This window comes from Pristiophorus japonicus, chromosome 5 (assembly GCF_044704955.1).
Source record: "Pristiophorus japonicus isolate sPriJap1 chromosome 5, sPriJap1.hap1, whole genome shotgun sequence".
In the NCBI taxonomy this organism is placed as follows: Eukaryota; Metazoa; Chordata; class Chondrichthyes; family Pristiophoridae; genus Pristiophorus; species Pristiophorus japonicus.
The window spans coordinates 131,598,746-131,616,841 of NC_091981.1; the positions used below are offsets into that span (position 1 = coordinate 131,598,746).

Consider the following 18,096-nt stretch of genomic DNA (forward strand, 5'->3'; position numbering starts at 1 on the left):
GGTGGGTGGGGTGTTTGGTTTGTCGTGCGTCCCTTCCATTGTTTGTGCTTGGCTTCTGCGTGCTCCCGACGAAGAGACTCAAAGTGTTCCGCACCTTCTCGAATGCCTCTCCTCCATTTTGAGCGTTCTTGAGCCAGAGATTCGCAAGAGTTGGTGGGAATGTTACATTTTTTCAAGGAGGCTATGAGGATGTCCTTGAAGCGTTTTCTCTGCCCTCCTGGGACTCGCTTGCCGTGACGGAGCTCAGAGTAGAGTGTTGTTTCGGGAGTCTTGTATCAGGCATGCGGACAATGTGGCCCGTCCATCAGAGCTGATTGAGCGTGAACAATGCTTCGATGCTGGGGATGTTGGCGTGAGAGAGAATGCTGACGTTGGTGTGCCTATCCTGCCAATGGATTTGCAGGATTTGGTGGAGGCAGCATTGGTGGTACTTCTCCAGTGCTTCGACATACCTACTGTCCATGTCTCAATCATATAGGAGGGCAGGCATCACTACTGCTCTGTAGACCATGAGCTTGGTGCCAGTTTTGAGATCCTGGTCTTCAAACACTTTTCCTCAGGCGACCGAAGGCTACACTGGCACTCTGAAGACGGTGTTGGATTTCGTCATCAATGTCTGCCCTCGCTGATAGAAGGCTCCCAAGGTATGGAAAGTGGTCCATGCTGTCCAAGGTCTCATCATGGATCTTGATATTGGGGGGACAGTACTGTGTGGCGGGAGCAGATTGGTAGAGAACCTTTGTCTTATGGATGTTTAATGTAAGGCCCAGTCTCTCGCATGCTTCAATGAAGGTGTCAACGATTGTTTGGAGTTCGGCCTCCGAGTATCCACAAACGCAGTATGCATACTGTAATTCAATGACAGAGGTTGGAACAACCTTGATTCTGGAGGCGACGGAGCTTGAACAATTTCCCGTTCATCCTGTAGATTTGCTCCACTCCAGCGGGGAGCTTGTTAAAGGTGAGATGAAGTATTGCAGCAAGAAAGGTTGAGAGGAGCATTGGTGCAATGACACAGCCTTGCTTGACCCCGGTCTGCACGTGTATTGGGTCTGTGGGCGATCCGTTATTAAGGATCACGGCTTGCATGCCAACATTAAGCAGGCGGGGGCTGGTGACAAATCTTTGAGGACAGCCGAATTTGAGAAGGACACTCCATAATCCCTGTCGGTTGAGTTCTGTGTCATTTCCAACTCTGGCATTAAAGTCGCCAAGGAGAATCAACTTATCGCCCGTTGGAACTTGGGACAGGGATTATTCAAAGCTGGAGTAGAATTCCTCGTTGGCCTCATCCGTAGCTTCCAGGGTTGGGACTGTTGTGTATTGATGTGTGTATCGTCCTGGTATCTTAAATGTAATGTAAACACTTTGCTACACCACAGAGGGCACTGTGGTGGGAAACCTGGTAGTACCTGCAACAGGCACTATATAAGGCTGACCACCACACCTGAGAGACACTCTGGAGCTGAACAATAAAGGATGAAGGTCACAGCAGTTAAATTAACACCAGACCGTGTGGAGTCAGTGATTTGTGTGCTGCATACACCACATTGGCGACAAGGAAGCGGACGAACACCACGCAACCATGGCTACTCTGGGCTCACTAAAGGATTTTACTGCGGGCAATGATTGGGAGGCCTTCACGGAAAGGCTCGAGTACTACTTCACAGCAAACGACCTGACGGAGGACACGGACGCAGTGAGAGATAAGCGTAAGGCGATATTGCTCTGCAGTTGTGGAGATGAGGTTTACTGTCTCGTCAAGGATTTGCTGGCACCCGGGAGCGCCAGGGACAAGTCATACGAGGAGCTGACTGAACACATTCGTGACCAGTTGAAACCGAAGGAGAGCATCCTCACGGCCAGATACAAATTTTACCATCACTGCAGACCCGAGGGCCAGGATATCACCAAATATGCTGCGGACCTCAGGAGACTCGTGGCGCCGTATGATTTTGGTGCACACCTTGACGAGGCGCTACGAGACGTTTTCGTTATGGGGATTGGCCACGAGGGCCTCCTTCACAAGCTGTTAGCCACAGAACCCACAGTCACTCTGACAAAGGCCATCACAATCAGCCGGGCACATATGACCTCGACTTGCAGCACCAAGCAAATAATCCACACAATCTCGAACCCGGCAGGCATGTCCACAGGATAGCGCCCACCGCGGACAAAACTGCAGAACGTGGCTCTGCCCGGGGCAGAGAGCATGGACCTCGGGGTCCGCTGAGGGGGGCCAATCAAGCAGCTGGTGTTGTAGAGGAAGCCATGGGGCTCACCAGTGCAGGTTTGCGGAGAACACGTGCAATACCTGCCACACGAAAGGCCATCTTCAGCGTATGTGTAAAAGAAATCGGACTCGCCATGTGGCTGAGGAGATGGGGGATGATCCACCATCCAGCGAGGAGCAGGCAGAAGATGATGAGGTGTTGGGACTGTACACGTGTACCGACGATTCGCCCCAGTAATAAGGGAAGTAAAAATCAACGGAGTCCCTGTGAGTATGGAAGTGGACACGGGCTCGGGTCCGTTGTTGATGAGTCGGAGAACTTTTGATAAACTGTGGATTAACCTAGCTGCACGACCCAAGCTGGTCCGGTCACGGCAAAGCTGCGTACCTACACCAGGGAACTAATACCTATTCTTGGCAGAGCGATGGTGCAGGTATCCCATGGGGACGAGATGCACGGTTTACCTCTGTGGGTCGTTGCAGGCAATGGGCCGACACTCCTTGGCCGGAGGTGAATGGGGACGGTCTGTGGGAGTTGGGAAGATTTCACCACTCCACAGGCTGCTGCTCCCCGGGGTGCTGCCGTGCTCCGGGTTCCCAGAGAGCAGCGCCGACCGAGCTGGAGCTGCAGCCTCAATCCACCCACAGGCAAGTCCCAGCCCCGGACCTCACACAGAGATCCTGCAGCCTCAGCCCCCACAGGCAAGCAGCCCTGCAGAGAGGGGCCTAGTGGGGGGGGGAAAAGAGTGGGGTGAGCCGGCGGGACGCTGCGGGCGGGGTGCGAGGGATCCAGGATGGCCGGCGGATCGGAGGGGCCCACGCAGAGGGAGAGTCGGTCGGCAGTCACAGCGGCCGCATGGGAGGCCACTACGGAGGCCACAGGGGAGGCGGCAAGTGCGGCCGCTGGAGAGGCCACGACGGCTGCAGGGGAGGCGGCGACGACGGCTGCAGGAGAGGCGGCAAATCAGGTGACGGCGGAGGGCATCCGGAGCGGCGGAGAGCAAGATGGCGGCGGCCTCGATCCAGAGCATCAAAGATGGCGGCGCCCAAGGAGAAGCCTCGTGGAATCCTCCTGCATCAAAGATGGCGCCTTAAAAAGGAAATGCACCCGGGAGTCTTAAAAGGGCCTTACCATGTGGTGGTCTCCACAAAGGACTTCTGGCAGAGCGAGTCTAAAATGAGCTATGTTAATGTGAGATGGCGAATTTATAATAAGAATTAATTTTTTAATGCTGAATGGCCATATGAAGTACAATTAATGATAAGGGCTAACAAGGAAATCAGGGATCCGTTACCAGACAATAACTAGTTAATGTACCAGATAATATGTACCATACTAACGCACTGTCTATGCCTACCTGCCTTCCATTGGACAAGTGTGATGTTATGTATTGATGTGTGTATCGTCGTCCTGCGTCCTGGTGGGGGGGGGGGAAGTGTGATGTTATGTATTGATGTGTGTATCGTCGTCCTGCGTCCTGGTGGGGGGGAAGTGTGATGTTATGTATTGATGTGAGTATCGTCCTGGTACCTTAAATGTAATGTAAGCGCAATGCTACACCACAGAGGGCGCTGTAGTGGGAAACCTGGAAGTATCTGCAACAGGCACTATAAAAGGCTGACCACCACACCTAAGAGGCACTCTTGAGCTGAACAATAAAGGACGAAAGTCACAGCAGTTAGATTTACACCAGACCGTGTGGAGTCAGTGATTTGTGTGCTACATACACCACAGGGACGTACACACTGATGACCGTAGGGTACTGGTTCTGGGTTAGAGTGAGCCGAAGGGTCATGAGGCATTCGTTTATCCGTAGGGGGAATCTCTAAGATGCCAAACTAGCTCATTTTTGATGGCGGAGCCAATCCCATGGAGACGGCGTTCTTCTTCTGGTTTGCCTTTCCAGAAGAAGGTGTATCCACTACCTTGTTCCTTGAGCTGGCCTTCTCCTGCCCACCGTGTCTTGCTCAGGGCGGGGATGTCAATGTCTAAATGTCTGAGTTTCAGGGCAATGATAACTGTGCGACATTCCGATCTGTCGCTGTTGGGGTTGTCCATGAGGGTCCTGACGTTCCAGGTCCTGAACTTCATTTTAGAGGGTGGAAGATGCCTGTGTGTGAATTATTTTAACATGGGGTGGCTGTTGCACACCAGCTACCACACGAACATGACAGAGCAAGGTCTTGGTCCAATGGCAAGGGAACCCAAGACGATTAGAGACCAGCCTCTGCTGCATGGGCCTAGCACACACGCACACACACACACACACACACACAATCCCACTAAAACCCTCCCTCTAAATGTTTAAAATAAACTCGTATTCATTACTCACAGTTAGTTGCTAGCTGCTATCTATATTAAAAATGAATTTGTTTCTCACAGAATGTCTTTGGAACTTGTTTCTCATTACAACAAAATTTATTTTTTTGTTAAAGTACATTTTATTTAGGAATTCAAGAAAAGTTGCATATTTAAGATACTTCCTTTGCATAATTGACTTTGCAAAGGAAAAACACAATTAGGTAAATTTTTAAGTCTGGTTAGGGACCTCACTCAACTGGTAAATCGGACAATCAGGCACAGAATCAGCCTTCCCAATTTTCTGGGTATTAATTTTAATGACTATAAAATCAGAAAGGCCACGAGTCGGATGCGCTGACCTCCTCGCCTGTTGTAAAATCAACTCCTGCCAAGCACGGCTGTGTCAGGATAGCTGACGTAAACTTTACTCCAGAGAATCATCCTCCATGGAATTTCTCAAATTAGAATGTACCTTTGCTTCTGGATTCTACATTGCTTCCTGGTGTTTACTGAAATTCATTTGAGGGGAACTTAACTACCGATATGTTTTCATTCTTTCCTTTATTTCATATATAAGCTGACAGTCATTCTGCATAGAGCGCAATATCCCATTTACTGTATATTACAGCACTGCTTTGGAGGTAGCGTAGGCTTTACAAACAGCACGGTAATATAATTGAGTTTTATATACCTCCAGAGATAAGGACATCACCCTGTGAGCTGGCTTCATTCCCTGCCTCTGGAGGCAAAGCACCACCACTGGTCAAGGTAATTGGCTGTCGCCAATATCACTTACCATTAGAGGTAATTCCAGACAGTGAAATCTGCCTCCTTAAGTCAACCTGGAAAGTTTCCTACTTGGTCAAGACACAACAGTCTGTATTTATTTAGGGGGAGGCCAGAAGAGAGGCAGGCGGCCGTAGTGGCTGGTAATCCCAGAAATGCAGGTAACCCGAGCCCCTGCTGAATTTAACGTCAGCAACTATTTAAATCTTCGCCTCTATTTCCATACTAGCAGCCAACCAGATTTAGGGGGGGGGGGGGGGGAGAATCAGCCAATCACATGAGGGAAGCAGGTTATCTTGGGTGGGGTCAGGGGGTGCACTCCTGCTCCCCCTGGCCCACAAACAGTGCTGTAAAGCACTTGGGATAGATCCGGCCATTCTCGCCTCCCTTCAGCTGCCAGTTTTCCCAAGCCCTGGCATTAAAAGTAAAACTCTGCTAAACTTCATCCTCGACTCCGAGGGACTGCCTAAGAAGAAGCATCTAAAATTTGAGGTAAACAGCCTAACTAAAATATTTAAATTACAGACTCACTTCTGGAAAATAGGTCGGTCACCCACCTCCAATCCGATTCCATGAAAACCAGAAGTGTGCCACTGAAGCTGGTTTGAAGTCAGGTTTCTGATTTAACCCACCACCAATGTTCGCTCTAAGCCGGGTAAATACCATGCAGGCCACTCACAAGCGCTTTCCTCTAAGATAGCATGCGTGTGCGGCCACCTGCAAATTTACAGGTAGCGTGCACAAAAAAAATTCAGAGAACATTACCCATCACCCCCTCACCAACGTTCCCTCTAAGCTGCGTGCATGCGCAGCACATGCAAGGTCCTGCGTTGGCTGCTCACAAGCACTTACACTGGAAATGTAAAGGGACCGCGCATTGAAACAGGCCATGCAGAACATAGTACAGCCTACAGGCAATTTGCCCCTCACCCCATCACTCGCCCCCGTTCCCCCTCTGCCCCCGGTCTTGGGGTGTTAATGTTACCCCTAATGTACCTTGCGCCCAGTGCAATTTCCAGCCATTCCAAAATGGCTGCTGATTTTTGTGCCTATATACCCTGTATTTAACAAGTAATAACAAATTACTTTTCATTCTATCTTTAGCTTAATGTGGGAATTTAATTCTTCCATTATATTTATGTATTCAGTAAATGTAATTTCTACCAAAGTAAAGCATTAAAACAAACCTAAGAATAAAATCAAGCAAGAGTGTTAAATTAGAGGGAATAATTTGGCTCCTTTTGCTTTGTATTATCACAAAAAGTGGTTTTAATTGATCTGAAAAAGCACTTACCTCTTCGACCAATGTGGTTATTTGATGAAGTGTTGTGCTGGACAAGTCCCCAAACAGTAGACCTCTTCGGTAATTTTCTTTCAGAATGGGACCTCTAATTTTCTTGATTATGTACACCGCTTTATTTTTCAAATTTGAAGGTAACTGAAAATAAACTAAAATCCTATTAGATATTGTCACTAACATTTACATGCCAGTTGATAAACATAAATACTGTAATGTGCAAAGTGCTTTACCCTTGTGTACACAACAGGATCATGAGCTCTACAATTGCTCTGTCCCTCTGTGTTGCTGAGGGCTTCTCGAATATTCTGCTTGCTGTCCTTCACAAATTACAACCTATTCACAATGCACCAGTACAGTCCTCTCATCACTCCTGATATTTTGATCTAATTTCCATTGCATCCTCATGTCCTAGTGAACTGACTTCAAGATCCTCACCCCAGCTTTCAATCCTCACCGAGGAGGAGTGACTTAACCTCACTCTATCTCACCACATACTATGCTTCATAGCTACAAGTTGTTCGCTGATGATTCCACAGCGTTAAGCTCCATTCACAGTTCCTCAGATCATGAAGCAGTCCAATGTCCGCATGCTGCAAGAACATAAAAAATAGGAGCAGGTGTAAGCCATTTGGCCCTCAATCCTGCTCTGCCATTCAATAAGATCATGGCTGATCTGATCTTCGGCTCAGCTCCACTTTCCTGCCCGCTACCCATAACTCTTCACTCCCTTATCCTGGACCACATCGAGGCTTCGGCTGATATGTTTCAACTAACATTTGTGCCACACAAGTGTCAGGAAATTACTATCTCCTGGCCCCTCCCAGGGGTGCTTTGGACCACGCCATTCAGGTGCAGGGATCAGACCCTGTGCCCTCTGTGTATCCATAAATAGGCACGCCCAAATTTCTAGCTCTGTGGGGGTGAAATGCAATAGTGCTAACTTTTAAAAAATGTTTAAGTTATCACCAGGCGCAAACGATTGCTAACTTCTTCTAAATTGGGCTTTAGTGCCCCAGAATGGGAGGGGGCAGTAAATGAGGTGCTATGACCTCAGTGGGGCGCTATGGAGGCTCTAATAGCAGAGCGCTACCCAATTTCAGGTGACTTGTATTCAGCGATCATCCTTCAATCTTTCACACTGGCTGATTCCAAGCTCTTAAAGGGGAGGTTATATCAAGCTGCAGCTGCTCATTTTCAGCAGTGCTGCATTTGAGGGAGAGCTGTGAGCTAGGGAAACAAGTTTCTGGGATGGCTTCTGCAAATCCTGCTGGAAGGGAGAGGGCAAAGCGATTCAATGACATGGCATTGGTGGGGGCAGTGGAGAGAAGGAGATATGCACTGTTCCCCACATCTGGAAGGAGGCAATTGGCGCAGGTCTTCAGGGACATGTGGAGAGAAGTGGCCGAGGAGGTGTCGGGCAGCACTGTAATTGATAGAACCCTCACACAGGGCCGGAAGAAGTTCAATGACCTCAGCAGGTAGTGAAGGTGAGTACATGTTTCCACACCTCCGACATAGCAGCCTCTGAACCTCAGTCTGTGCACACTGAGCAAACCACAACTACCCCACCACTCAACCACCAAACATAGAAACATAGAAACATAAAAATTAGGTGCAGGAGCAGGCCATTCAGCCCTTCGAGCCTGAACCGCCATTCAATAAGATCATGGCTGATCATTCAACCTCAGTACCCATTTCCTGCTTTCTCTCCATAACCTTTGATCCCTTTGGCCGTAAGGGCCATATCTAACTCCCTTTTGAGTATATCTAACGAACTGGCCTCAACAACTTTCTGGGGCAGAGAATTCAACCTGTTAGCCACTCTGAGTGAAGAAGTTTCTCCTCATCTCGGTCCTAAATGGCTTACCTCTTATTCTTAGACTGTGACCCCTGGTTCTGGAACTCCCCAGCAATGGGAACATTCTTCCTGCCTCTAACCTGTCCAATCCCGTCAGAACTTTATATGTTTCTATGAGATCCACTCTCATTCTTCTAAACTCCAGTGGATACAAGCCCTGTTGATCCAGTCTCTCTTCATATGTCAGTCCTGCCATCCCGGGAGTCAATCTGGTGAACCTTCGCTGCACTCCCTCAATAGCAAGAACGTCCTTCCTCAGATAAGGAGGCCAAAACTGAACACAATATTCCAGGTGTGGCCTCACCAAGGGTCTGTACAACTGCAGTAAGATCTCCCTGCTCCTATACTCAAATCCTCTAGCTATGAAAGCCAACATGCCATTTGCCTTCTTCACCGCCTGCTGTACCTGCATGCCAAACTTCAATGACTGATGTATCATGACACCCAGGTCTAGTTGCACCTCCCCTTTTCCTAATCTGCCGCCATTCAGATAATATTCTGTCTTCCTGTTTTTGCCACCAAAGTGGATAACCTCACATTTATCCACATTATACTTCATCTGCCATGCATTTGCCCACTCACCTAACCTGTCCAAGTCACCCTGCAGCCTCTTAGCATCCTCCTCACAGCTCACACCGCCACCCAGCTTAGTGTCATCTGCAAACTTGAAAATATTAGATTCAATTTCTTCATCTAAATCATATTGTAAAGAGCTGGGGTCTCAGCACTGAGCCCTGCGGCACCCCACTGGTCACTGTCGGCCATTCTGAAAAGGACCCATTTATCCCGACTCTCTGTTTCCTGTCTGCTAACCAGTTCTCTATCCACATCAGTACATTATCCCCAATACCATGTGCTTTAATTTTGCACACTAATCTCTTGTGTGGGACCTTGTCAAAAGCCTTTTGAAAGTCCAAATACACCACATCCACTGCTTCTCCCTTGTCCACTCTACTAGTTACATCCTCAAAAAATTCTAGAAGATTTGTCAAGCATGATTTCCCTTTCATAAATCCACGCTGACTGCTACTGAGAGAGCCGTCCTTACCCTGGTCTGAGGCTCGTGGTCTGGTTGCAGGAGATGGCAGTGCACTGTGACCATGTCCTTGCTGAAGCGCAGCCTTCAAATACACTGTTCATCAATAAAATTGATGTCGCAGAACTGTTGCCAGAACTCCCCCCTCTTGCTACATTTTGCAGCCTTTCTCTCTGCCTTTCTCTCTGCCTAAGTTGTCTCCGTTGGTGACGTTCCCGGAGCAGGAGGTCGAGTGCCAACACAGCCCCCATGAAACTATATAAATGTTGTCGTTTCAAATCTGCCCTGAATAAAAGTCAGGAATGTTTAACAGCCAGAACACTGCTTCAACTGAAAATCGCTGAAATTTGTCAAAAAGCCTGTCTGCCTAAGTGGTAGTAAGCTGCAAACAGTAATGGTCGACTAAAATCTGTTCCAAAGATGGCGCCTTTAAATAGCGCTCCTCCAACCGACTCCTGGCTGAAACTTGACAGCTGATGCTGTCATTGTCAGTACCAAATGGGAATACGGGGGCGCGACCGAATTTAGAGGTAACGGGACGCTGCGCATGGCGATGACATCATCACTGAGCGCAGCCGAGCAGGACGCTGCTCGTTAGCGCCACCACAAAGTACCCGCCCAATTTAGCAGGAGGCGCTGTTCTCGCCACACCCAGGCGAAAACTCATTTGTGCCCCGTGGCGCTAACCGGAAGCATAATGTACCCAAATTTCGCCCCCTTTGTCTTTAATGTCCTTTCCATAATGGAGCACCCATTGCTGCAGACAGTACTCCAAACATGACCATCCAATGTTTTGTACAAATTTATTATTTCTTTACTCACCATAAACACCAGTATGGACCTGTTGGGCCAAATGGCCCGTTTCTGTGCTGTAAATACTATATAATATACCAGTAATATTCAAATCCTGGCAAATATTTATCCCTCAATCAACGTAACAAAAAAAAGTTTATCTGATCATCATCACATTGCTGTTTGTGAGAGTTTGTGCGCAAATTGGTGGCTGCATTTCACACATTACAACAATGACTACACTCCAAAAGTACTTCATTGACTGTAAAAAGCTTTGAGACATCCAGTGGTGGTAAAAGACACTATATAAATGCAAGTCTTTCAAATTCTGAATTTGAAGTTTTGAAGAAATTTGCTGCACAAGGCATTAATTTTCTTCAAATGCTATTTCAATAAAGCCAAGACATTTTTGTATTTTTTAAGTAAAATACAACTTATTGTATTAGTCAAGCAGGATTTATTGCAAAATACACGCTATAAATTTAATTTTACATTGCTCCACTTTTATTTTAAAACCTTGTCTTTTTCGTGGAGTTTTATACATGACATTTTTTGACTTGTTCATTCGCTTTGATTTGAGGTTTCTCTCCGCATTTAAGCGCAACGTTTTGCAACACTCACAATGCGGATTTGGGCTTACCTCCCAGGACGCTGCCAGCAGCCCCGCCGCGCTGAGGAACAACACCAGCAAACGCTCGCGCTGTAGAAAGTCTGACAGCAGTTTCTGATTGTCTTCGCTGGCGATGAATTTGGCCCACTTGTCTGTTCGCAGATTCAGGGAGAAAGCAACACGGTCTGCAATGTACTGCACCCGCTCGTCGTCTGCCAAACTTTCTACATGGTTTTCTTCATCTTCTTCAGCCATTCCCTCTACTTTGATTTTTTTTGGCACTTATACTCCCAACAAAATGTATATTTTTATAAAATTGCGTCTAACTTTTATTCTCTTTGCATCCGTCTCACTCAACGCGAGTGTTCAAGCCGCGCATTCAACAGACGCTCAAACTGCTCAGAGCTGACTTCTGCTCTGCTCTGGTTTCCTTGGGAATGGGAGAAAAAAATGTAACGTTTGTATCGGGCGCCGCTTCCCCGCTTCCGCCAATGAACAATTCCACTTCAAGTCGATGCCTTCTTTCCACAGAGTCTCCCGGGAACAAACCAATGTGCCAAAGGGTGCATTGGTATTAAGTGTTACATTGTACCAATGCAAAACACAACAGTCAATGAAAAATACATAAATACCAATATGAAAGGCACATATACATAAATAAACTAAGAAACATCCATCACCATTTTTTTTCATTTATTTCAGAACAAATGTTACATTTTGCTAAAGTAAAATGGGTAGCAAGGTGTACTACCTGTAGATACAATGAACCAGCATGAGTAAATAACACATCTGCATTTATCAGGACACCTTAGGAATGGGGGATGGGTCGTATCCCTGAAATGCCTATAAGGCTTTAGTGTCAGTATAAGTAGTGCAAAAGGATGAAAAGCATTTTTTCTGTATAGTCCTGTAGAACATGTGTTCAACATTTGTAAATCTACAAAATTACCAAAGAAACAAAACATTACACGCTGTCGCGAGCACTAGATCTACAGTGCCATAGAAATGGTAACAACTTGTATTTATATAGCATCTTTAACATAGTAAAACATCCCAAGGTGCTTCACAAGAATATTAGAACACAAAAAATTGGACACAAGTCACATAAGGAGAAATTAGGGCAAATTGGTCAAAGAGGTAGGTTTTGAGAAGCATCTTAAAGGAGGAGAGAGGTAGAGAGATTGAGGTTTAGGCAGGGAATTCCAGAGCTTGGGGCTTTGACTTGAGCGATTACAATTAGAGATGCTCAAGAGGGCAGAATTAGAGGGACGCAGATATCTCGGGGGATTGTGGGGCTGGAGGGGCGAGGCCACGGAAGGATTTGAAAACAAGGATGAAAATGTTGAAATTGAGGTGTTGCTTAACCAGGAGCCAATGTAGGTCAGCGAAGCACAGGGATGATGGTTGAACGGGACTTGGTGTGTGTTAGGACACAGGCTGCCGAGTTTTGGATGAACTCAAGTTTACGTAGGGTAGAATGTGGGAGGCCAGCCAGGCGTTCATTGGAAAAGTCAAGTCTAAAGGTGCAGAAGCTGAAGGAGGAAAGCAGTGAAGATATCTCGGTAATAAAATGTTTATGGTACTTCGGTGACAGTAGAGTGTAAGGGTTAACTTCAAACCACCATTCGGAGTCCGTTAGCCTTAAAGTGAATGCAGTTTATTATACAAGTCGACAGAGGAGACACTCTTCCTCAGAACAGTGCTCACCAAAGACTCGGAGACGTAGTCCTTTATACAGTTTTAGATTAAGTAATTATGTAATTACGCAAGTTACAATTAATACATGATGATTGATACATGATGATTGATTAGTACATTGGTACAGTGCTTCCTCCAGTCTGGCTTCCGTATGCCTTAAATGCTAAGTCCGGACAGTTGCTATCGTGTCCATTTCTATTCTACCCGTATCTTGTTACGGCTTCAGTTTCTATGTTATCTCTTTGTACTCTCACCTCCCAAGGCCCAAGGTCTTTAGTCGTTGAATTGGAATATCATAGGAATGTTCTCACAGTCTGTAAACCAGGCTGTGGATTCCATTTTAAAATCTGTTAGCTCCATTTTAAAATGGCACAATTATAAAGAATTTGTAATTTACCTCTTCAGTCCCTCCTGTTGGTCCCTGATTATTCCTAAATAATCAGCCGGCCACATATATGTTCTGAGCCATCTGCCGGAAATGGTGATCAAACCCTTGTCCTTGGGATCGCTCGTAATTCCATCTTTTAATGGAGTCTTTACATACTACCCCTGACCATTTCCCTGGGATTATTGGCAAGCTACTTATATTTGTTTTTGTACATACAAAGCATAAACTCGGGGGTCTTAGTTGTTTCCCTAACGCGTTACAAATTCATTCGCCTCCCTATTACACCTACGTTACATAGTTAACAAGGCTGTTTGCTGTTCGGCACATCAGATATAGTTGGATCACAATACATATCCCCACCACTACCATTATTATCACAATTGGGTGCCACATCAATTTGAGGACTGTGTATGCCTCAGGTGACCAGCCGTTAAAAATGTCCTACCAGTGATGAACCTTGAGGTCACTTTGTTCCACCATCACACGGATCAGTTCTTGTTTTGTGTAACTCATTACGACCTTCTGTCTGAGTAACCATTCCCTTTCTTCTCCCAGGTACTTGGTCACCTAAATGTGTTTTTTCAAAAAGGCCCTTAACTTTCTCAAGTCCACTACCAAGGATAGTATGGATAGTCCTCTGGTGCTTCTGTGCTGTGCAATATTTTTCCATTGTCCTATTTGGTAGTACTTGGTCGTTTTATCATTGAAGATGACATACATTTCCCTCCGACACTCATTTACCGGAGGTTCCAATCGATCCGCGTTCAAGTATACCGTGTGGGGTACTGGTTACACATATGTAGTTTTATCCGATTTCATGTATTATGGTATCAGTTAGGGGTTGCAGCTGCCATTCACAAGCCCCTGCTGTGCCTTCCATGCTGCATGGTTCCACCACTGGTGTATGTAGCGGGCATATTTGCCCGAATGGCCACTTTACACAGTCCATCCCTTCGTGCGTTTTATTCTTTGGGTCTATCCATTTTCTGTAAAACTGTGGCTTCCATAAGTTTTTACCGAATGGCTGTGGTAGGGTCACAAACTCACACCATATCTGAATGTTAGTAACATTAGCCAACAATATAGTCATATTACATCCCCTCTTCATCACATCGCGTATGCTTCATATCTGGCCTGAGTGTTTAGCCCATCTTGGGGCATTCCCAGAAAATGCTATCCTTTCTAATTCAGCCCTTTGTCCTTCCTCAATCAGGCCCACTATAAGTCAGTGAGTCTTATTGGCTTCTCGCGTTAGATTGGCCGATACCTGTTGCTGTTCCCAGTTAGTTTTATTTGCCCATTACCATGTCATTTTGTCCGACAGCCATCCCCACAGGATATTGGCTTGTAAGGGTTCCTCCCATACATCTGACAACCTTATGGCATCTTTAGTCAATTGTCCCACTTTCTGTATTTTATTCTGCAGCGTCTCGCTATCCATTGAGTTTAATGCTCCTATTCCTGTACCTAACCCTCCTAGTACTGTATCTAGTATGTGTCGCCGATTACAAGCTTTTGTTATCTTTAGGGCAAGATCCGGGTTCTTACAATACCTGGGTACCATCTTTCGGTCATACTGTATATTTATTGTTAAATTTATTATTGAAGGGACTATCAGTGTGCTCAGGCACGTATCGTGCAGCCTTTGTAAATGTGGCATCCGTTCCTTGTTGTGGCGGGGATTTCTTACGCTTATCATAAAGAGGTATGGCCCCGGTCATTTATTGTGGTTCCGTTTTTACATAACCACCATTCTCCATCCCTTAGCTCAACCTTCGTCCAATTAGTACTTTTAGTGTAATTATTGGTTCCGCTGTAAAATTCCTTTATTAGCTTTGTCTGATTAGATCGCTCCAGTTTTTACACATTATTGTTGGGCCTTCTGGTTCCCACCTGTTTTCCAGGGTTATGATTTCGTTAGTAAGTGTTATTATCATGAGGTTCCCGGGTTGGCATTTGTCTCCGGTGCAGTCAGGAGGCTCTCTTCCCAAGGTGCATGAGGTGCAATTATATGTTATATCTAACTATTACATTTGTTTTTGGCTTCACAGGTAAAATTGTCCTGCATCCGGTTCTTTTGTGACACCTTCCAACCTCCTGGCATCGTGTGTCCTTTAAGTTGCGGGGGTAATGGCAGAGCTCCTATGGCCACCATCCCTACCAGGGTCAGTAATACCCACTTCATTTTGCTTGTCGGTTGAGGTTTATCTTATTCCTTTGTCGTTACTGGGTGCACCTTCACTGTGGGTTAAAACAGACAGGGGTTGTTTAGTGTTATATGGTTTTACCCATGTCCAGTGCTTCCATCTAATCCCAGTGGTTTCCTGTAGACAAACACAAGTATTGCTCGTCATTAGTACCAAGTATGGCCCCATCCATCGGGGCTCTATTCCCTTTCGCGTCCCTGTTACCTTTATCATAAACTGTTCCCCTATTTTAGGTAGCGTTTCGGGTCTCATTCCCTCATTCTGAATTTCTAGATCTCTTATCTGCTGTCTGCTTTTAACTTCTTTATTCATAGCCTGCACCTCTTGGTTTAGCTGGACCAAGTACCACCTTAGCCTATCCTGAATTGGTCCCTGCTTCACCTGTTCCTCCAGCTAAGTCCTCTGGTAGTCCAGTCATCAGCTCATAGGGTGTTAGTCCCGTGGTTTGCCCTGGGGTGGCTCTGAGCCGCATTAGAATTGCTGCTACACCCCAGTCCAGCCCTTGCCTGCCTCCTGGATTACTTTGGACAGGGCCGTTTTTAAGGTCCTATTCATTCTCTCCACCATTCACGAATTTTGGGGATGATATGATATCTGTAGGGGTACTCCCCACCGAGGTTATCACCTCACTAGCCAGCATCTGCGCTACCGTCCAAGCGGAGCAGTCCCTGGTAATGAAGGCTTCCACCCACCAGGTGAACTGGTCTATAATTACCAGGCAATACCTTTTTCCCCTATCCTCTAGCAGGGGGGCCGGTGAAGTCTATCTGTAAATTCTCCCAAGATCCCTGTGGCCTTGGTTAATGTCCCATTCGTACCTTGCATCCCCTGCCTACATAATATTGTCACAAATAATGCACCTCTGGCAAAATTTAGCTACATCCTTCCCCATTCCTGGCCATCACCAGTACTGCGAGAGCAGGTACAGCATGTTACTTCTCTCGGTATGTATTAGAATTTTAATACTTGTTGCCTGCAGCATTGTGTGCCACAACTTGCTCCCGGGAACCCCATATCCATATATCACCCTTTTGGTGGGCCCCGTGCTTACTCCATTCACGTCTTTTTTCCTGATCGACACTTTGCTGGACCTATGCTATATTTATGTCTGTCTGAACACTGTTAGTCATTACTGGTTGAATTTCAGCCTTAAATGCTGGCTCTAGCTTCCGTTCAGCTGCCGTTTGTTTGGCTGCTAGGTCTTCAAACCGATTTCCCAAGGTGGGTAGGTCTTGTGGGTGCGTGTGGCCCTTATTAGTTAGTTTTGTGTGTGCTTTTACCTTGATTACCGCTGCTTCCCATGGTTCCTTTGCTGTACCTCACCAGTAGATGTCACATACCCTCGTCGTGACCAGACTGCCATATAATCGTGAATCACCCGAAAGCGTATCGACTATCTGTATATATATTTACTCGCTTTCCTTTAACTGACTCTAGAGCCTTTATAAGGGCCACCAGTTCTGCCACCTGAGCTGACTTGTCTCCTGGGAGTGCTCCTGCCATTATTGTCTCTCCCTCCTGTGTTACCACCGCCCACCCAGTATGGGGTTCTCCATCAATGTATTTTCTGGATCCGTCCACATATAGGGCCCCAAGTTTCCACATGATTTGCGCCTGATTTTTAGGAGCAACTGGTGGAGAACGGACTATCTTAGAAATCGCAATTCTCCACATTTTTTTTTCTGCAGTTCTAGTCAGGTAGAACAGTTCTCCTTTGGAACAGAATTTTTTCTTCAAAAGGGGGCGTGTCCGGCCACTGACGCCTGATTTCAAAGTTTCCACAGTGAAAACGTCCTCCAAACTAACTTAGAATGGAGCAAGTGAAGATTTTTGTAGAACTGAAAAAACCTGTTCTACACATTAAAAAATCAGGCGCAGGTTACAAATTAGGCGTCCAGAACGAGGTGGGGGGGGGAGGTGGGGGGAAGGGAAGTTATTAAATTCTACAATAAATCCTTAGTTATACTTATACAAATATTATACAAATAAATCCAACCTGAATAAACATTTATAAGCAAAGAAAAGATTAAATAAACCATGTTCCTACCTGTGTGAAAGTTCTTCAGGCAGGCCTTTAGGAAGTGGTTTGCCATCGGGACCGAAGGCTGAGCGGGCCGGGCCCGAGATTTCGGGCAGGGCCTGTCCCCAGCACCAGAGGTAGGTGGCGTTGGGTCGGGTCGGGGAGAGAGGTTCGGTTCGGGTCGGCGGGGGAGGGAGGGAGAGGGAGAGAGGGAGAGAGGGAGGGAGGGAGGGAGAGAGGGAGAGAGGGAGAGAGGGAGGGAGGTCAGGTCGGGGAGAGGGAGCTCAGGTCGGGGAAGGGGAGGTCAGGTCGGATCCAGTCCGGGGGCGAGAGTAGAGTCGGGTCGAGTCGGGTGGGAGCGGGAGCGGCAGACGCAGACGGGTCGAGTCGGGTCTGGTCCGGTCTGGGGGGCGGAAGCGACAGGCGGGGGGGGGCGCGGGGAAGCAGGAGCGGCAGCTCGTCTTCTCTGAGGAGCAGTTCCTTCAGCTGCTCAGGGTGGGGACGCACTGGAGGACGGGCAGGGTGCTTAATCTCAGAGCTGGAGACGTAGAGGTTACTAAAACCATCAGCCCCCATTTTGACGAGGTCTATGTGACTGAAGTGTCTCCCACCATCAAGTGGCAACTTAAAAAGAAACAGTACAGAGTTCTAGGTCGGGTCGGGTCCGGGGGGGGGGGGGTGGGGGGAAAGCAGGAGCGGGAGTCAGCAGGAAGCAGGAGCTGGCCGTGGGAGGAGCCTTATTCATGCAGCCCCAGTGAGGCCATTCAGCCAGGGCTAGGGGCTGCGTGCTTCGGGCCCCTCCCACACAGTTTCGGGCGCCTGGAGCTACTGCACTTGCGTGCCCACTGTAGCGCACATGTGCAGAG

General features: G+C 47.1%; 1 protein-coding gene and 1 long non-coding RNA gene across 2 annotated transcripts in view; both read right to left on the bottom strand.

Moving 5' to 3' along the window:
* Positions 1-11,300, bottom strand: part of LOC139264459 (dynein axonemal heavy chain 11-like) — a 679,414-nt gene extending 668,114 nt beyond the window's left edge. The window contains exons 1-2 of the mRNA XM_070880970.1: positions 10,948-11,300; positions 6,616-6,759 (exon numbers count right to left, since the gene is read on the bottom strand). Coding sequence (XP_070737071.1) covers positions 6,616-6,759; positions 10,948-11,172 — 369 coding nt within the window. The 5' untranslated portion in view covers positions 11,173-11,300. The remainder of the gene's footprint in view (positions 1-6,615; positions 6,760-10,947) is intronic.
* A 1,252-nt stretch (positions 11,301-12,552) lies between these two features.
* Positions 12,553-17,413, bottom strand: LOC139263889 (uncharacterized). The gene is made up of 2 exons (XR_011593239.1): positions 17,258-17,413; positions 12,553-15,244 (listed from the first exon to the last, which is right to left on the bottom strand). It is a non-coding gene; the product is annotated as an uncharacterized lncRNA (long non-coding RNA).
* Positions 17,414-18,096: the final 683 nt, after the last annotated feature.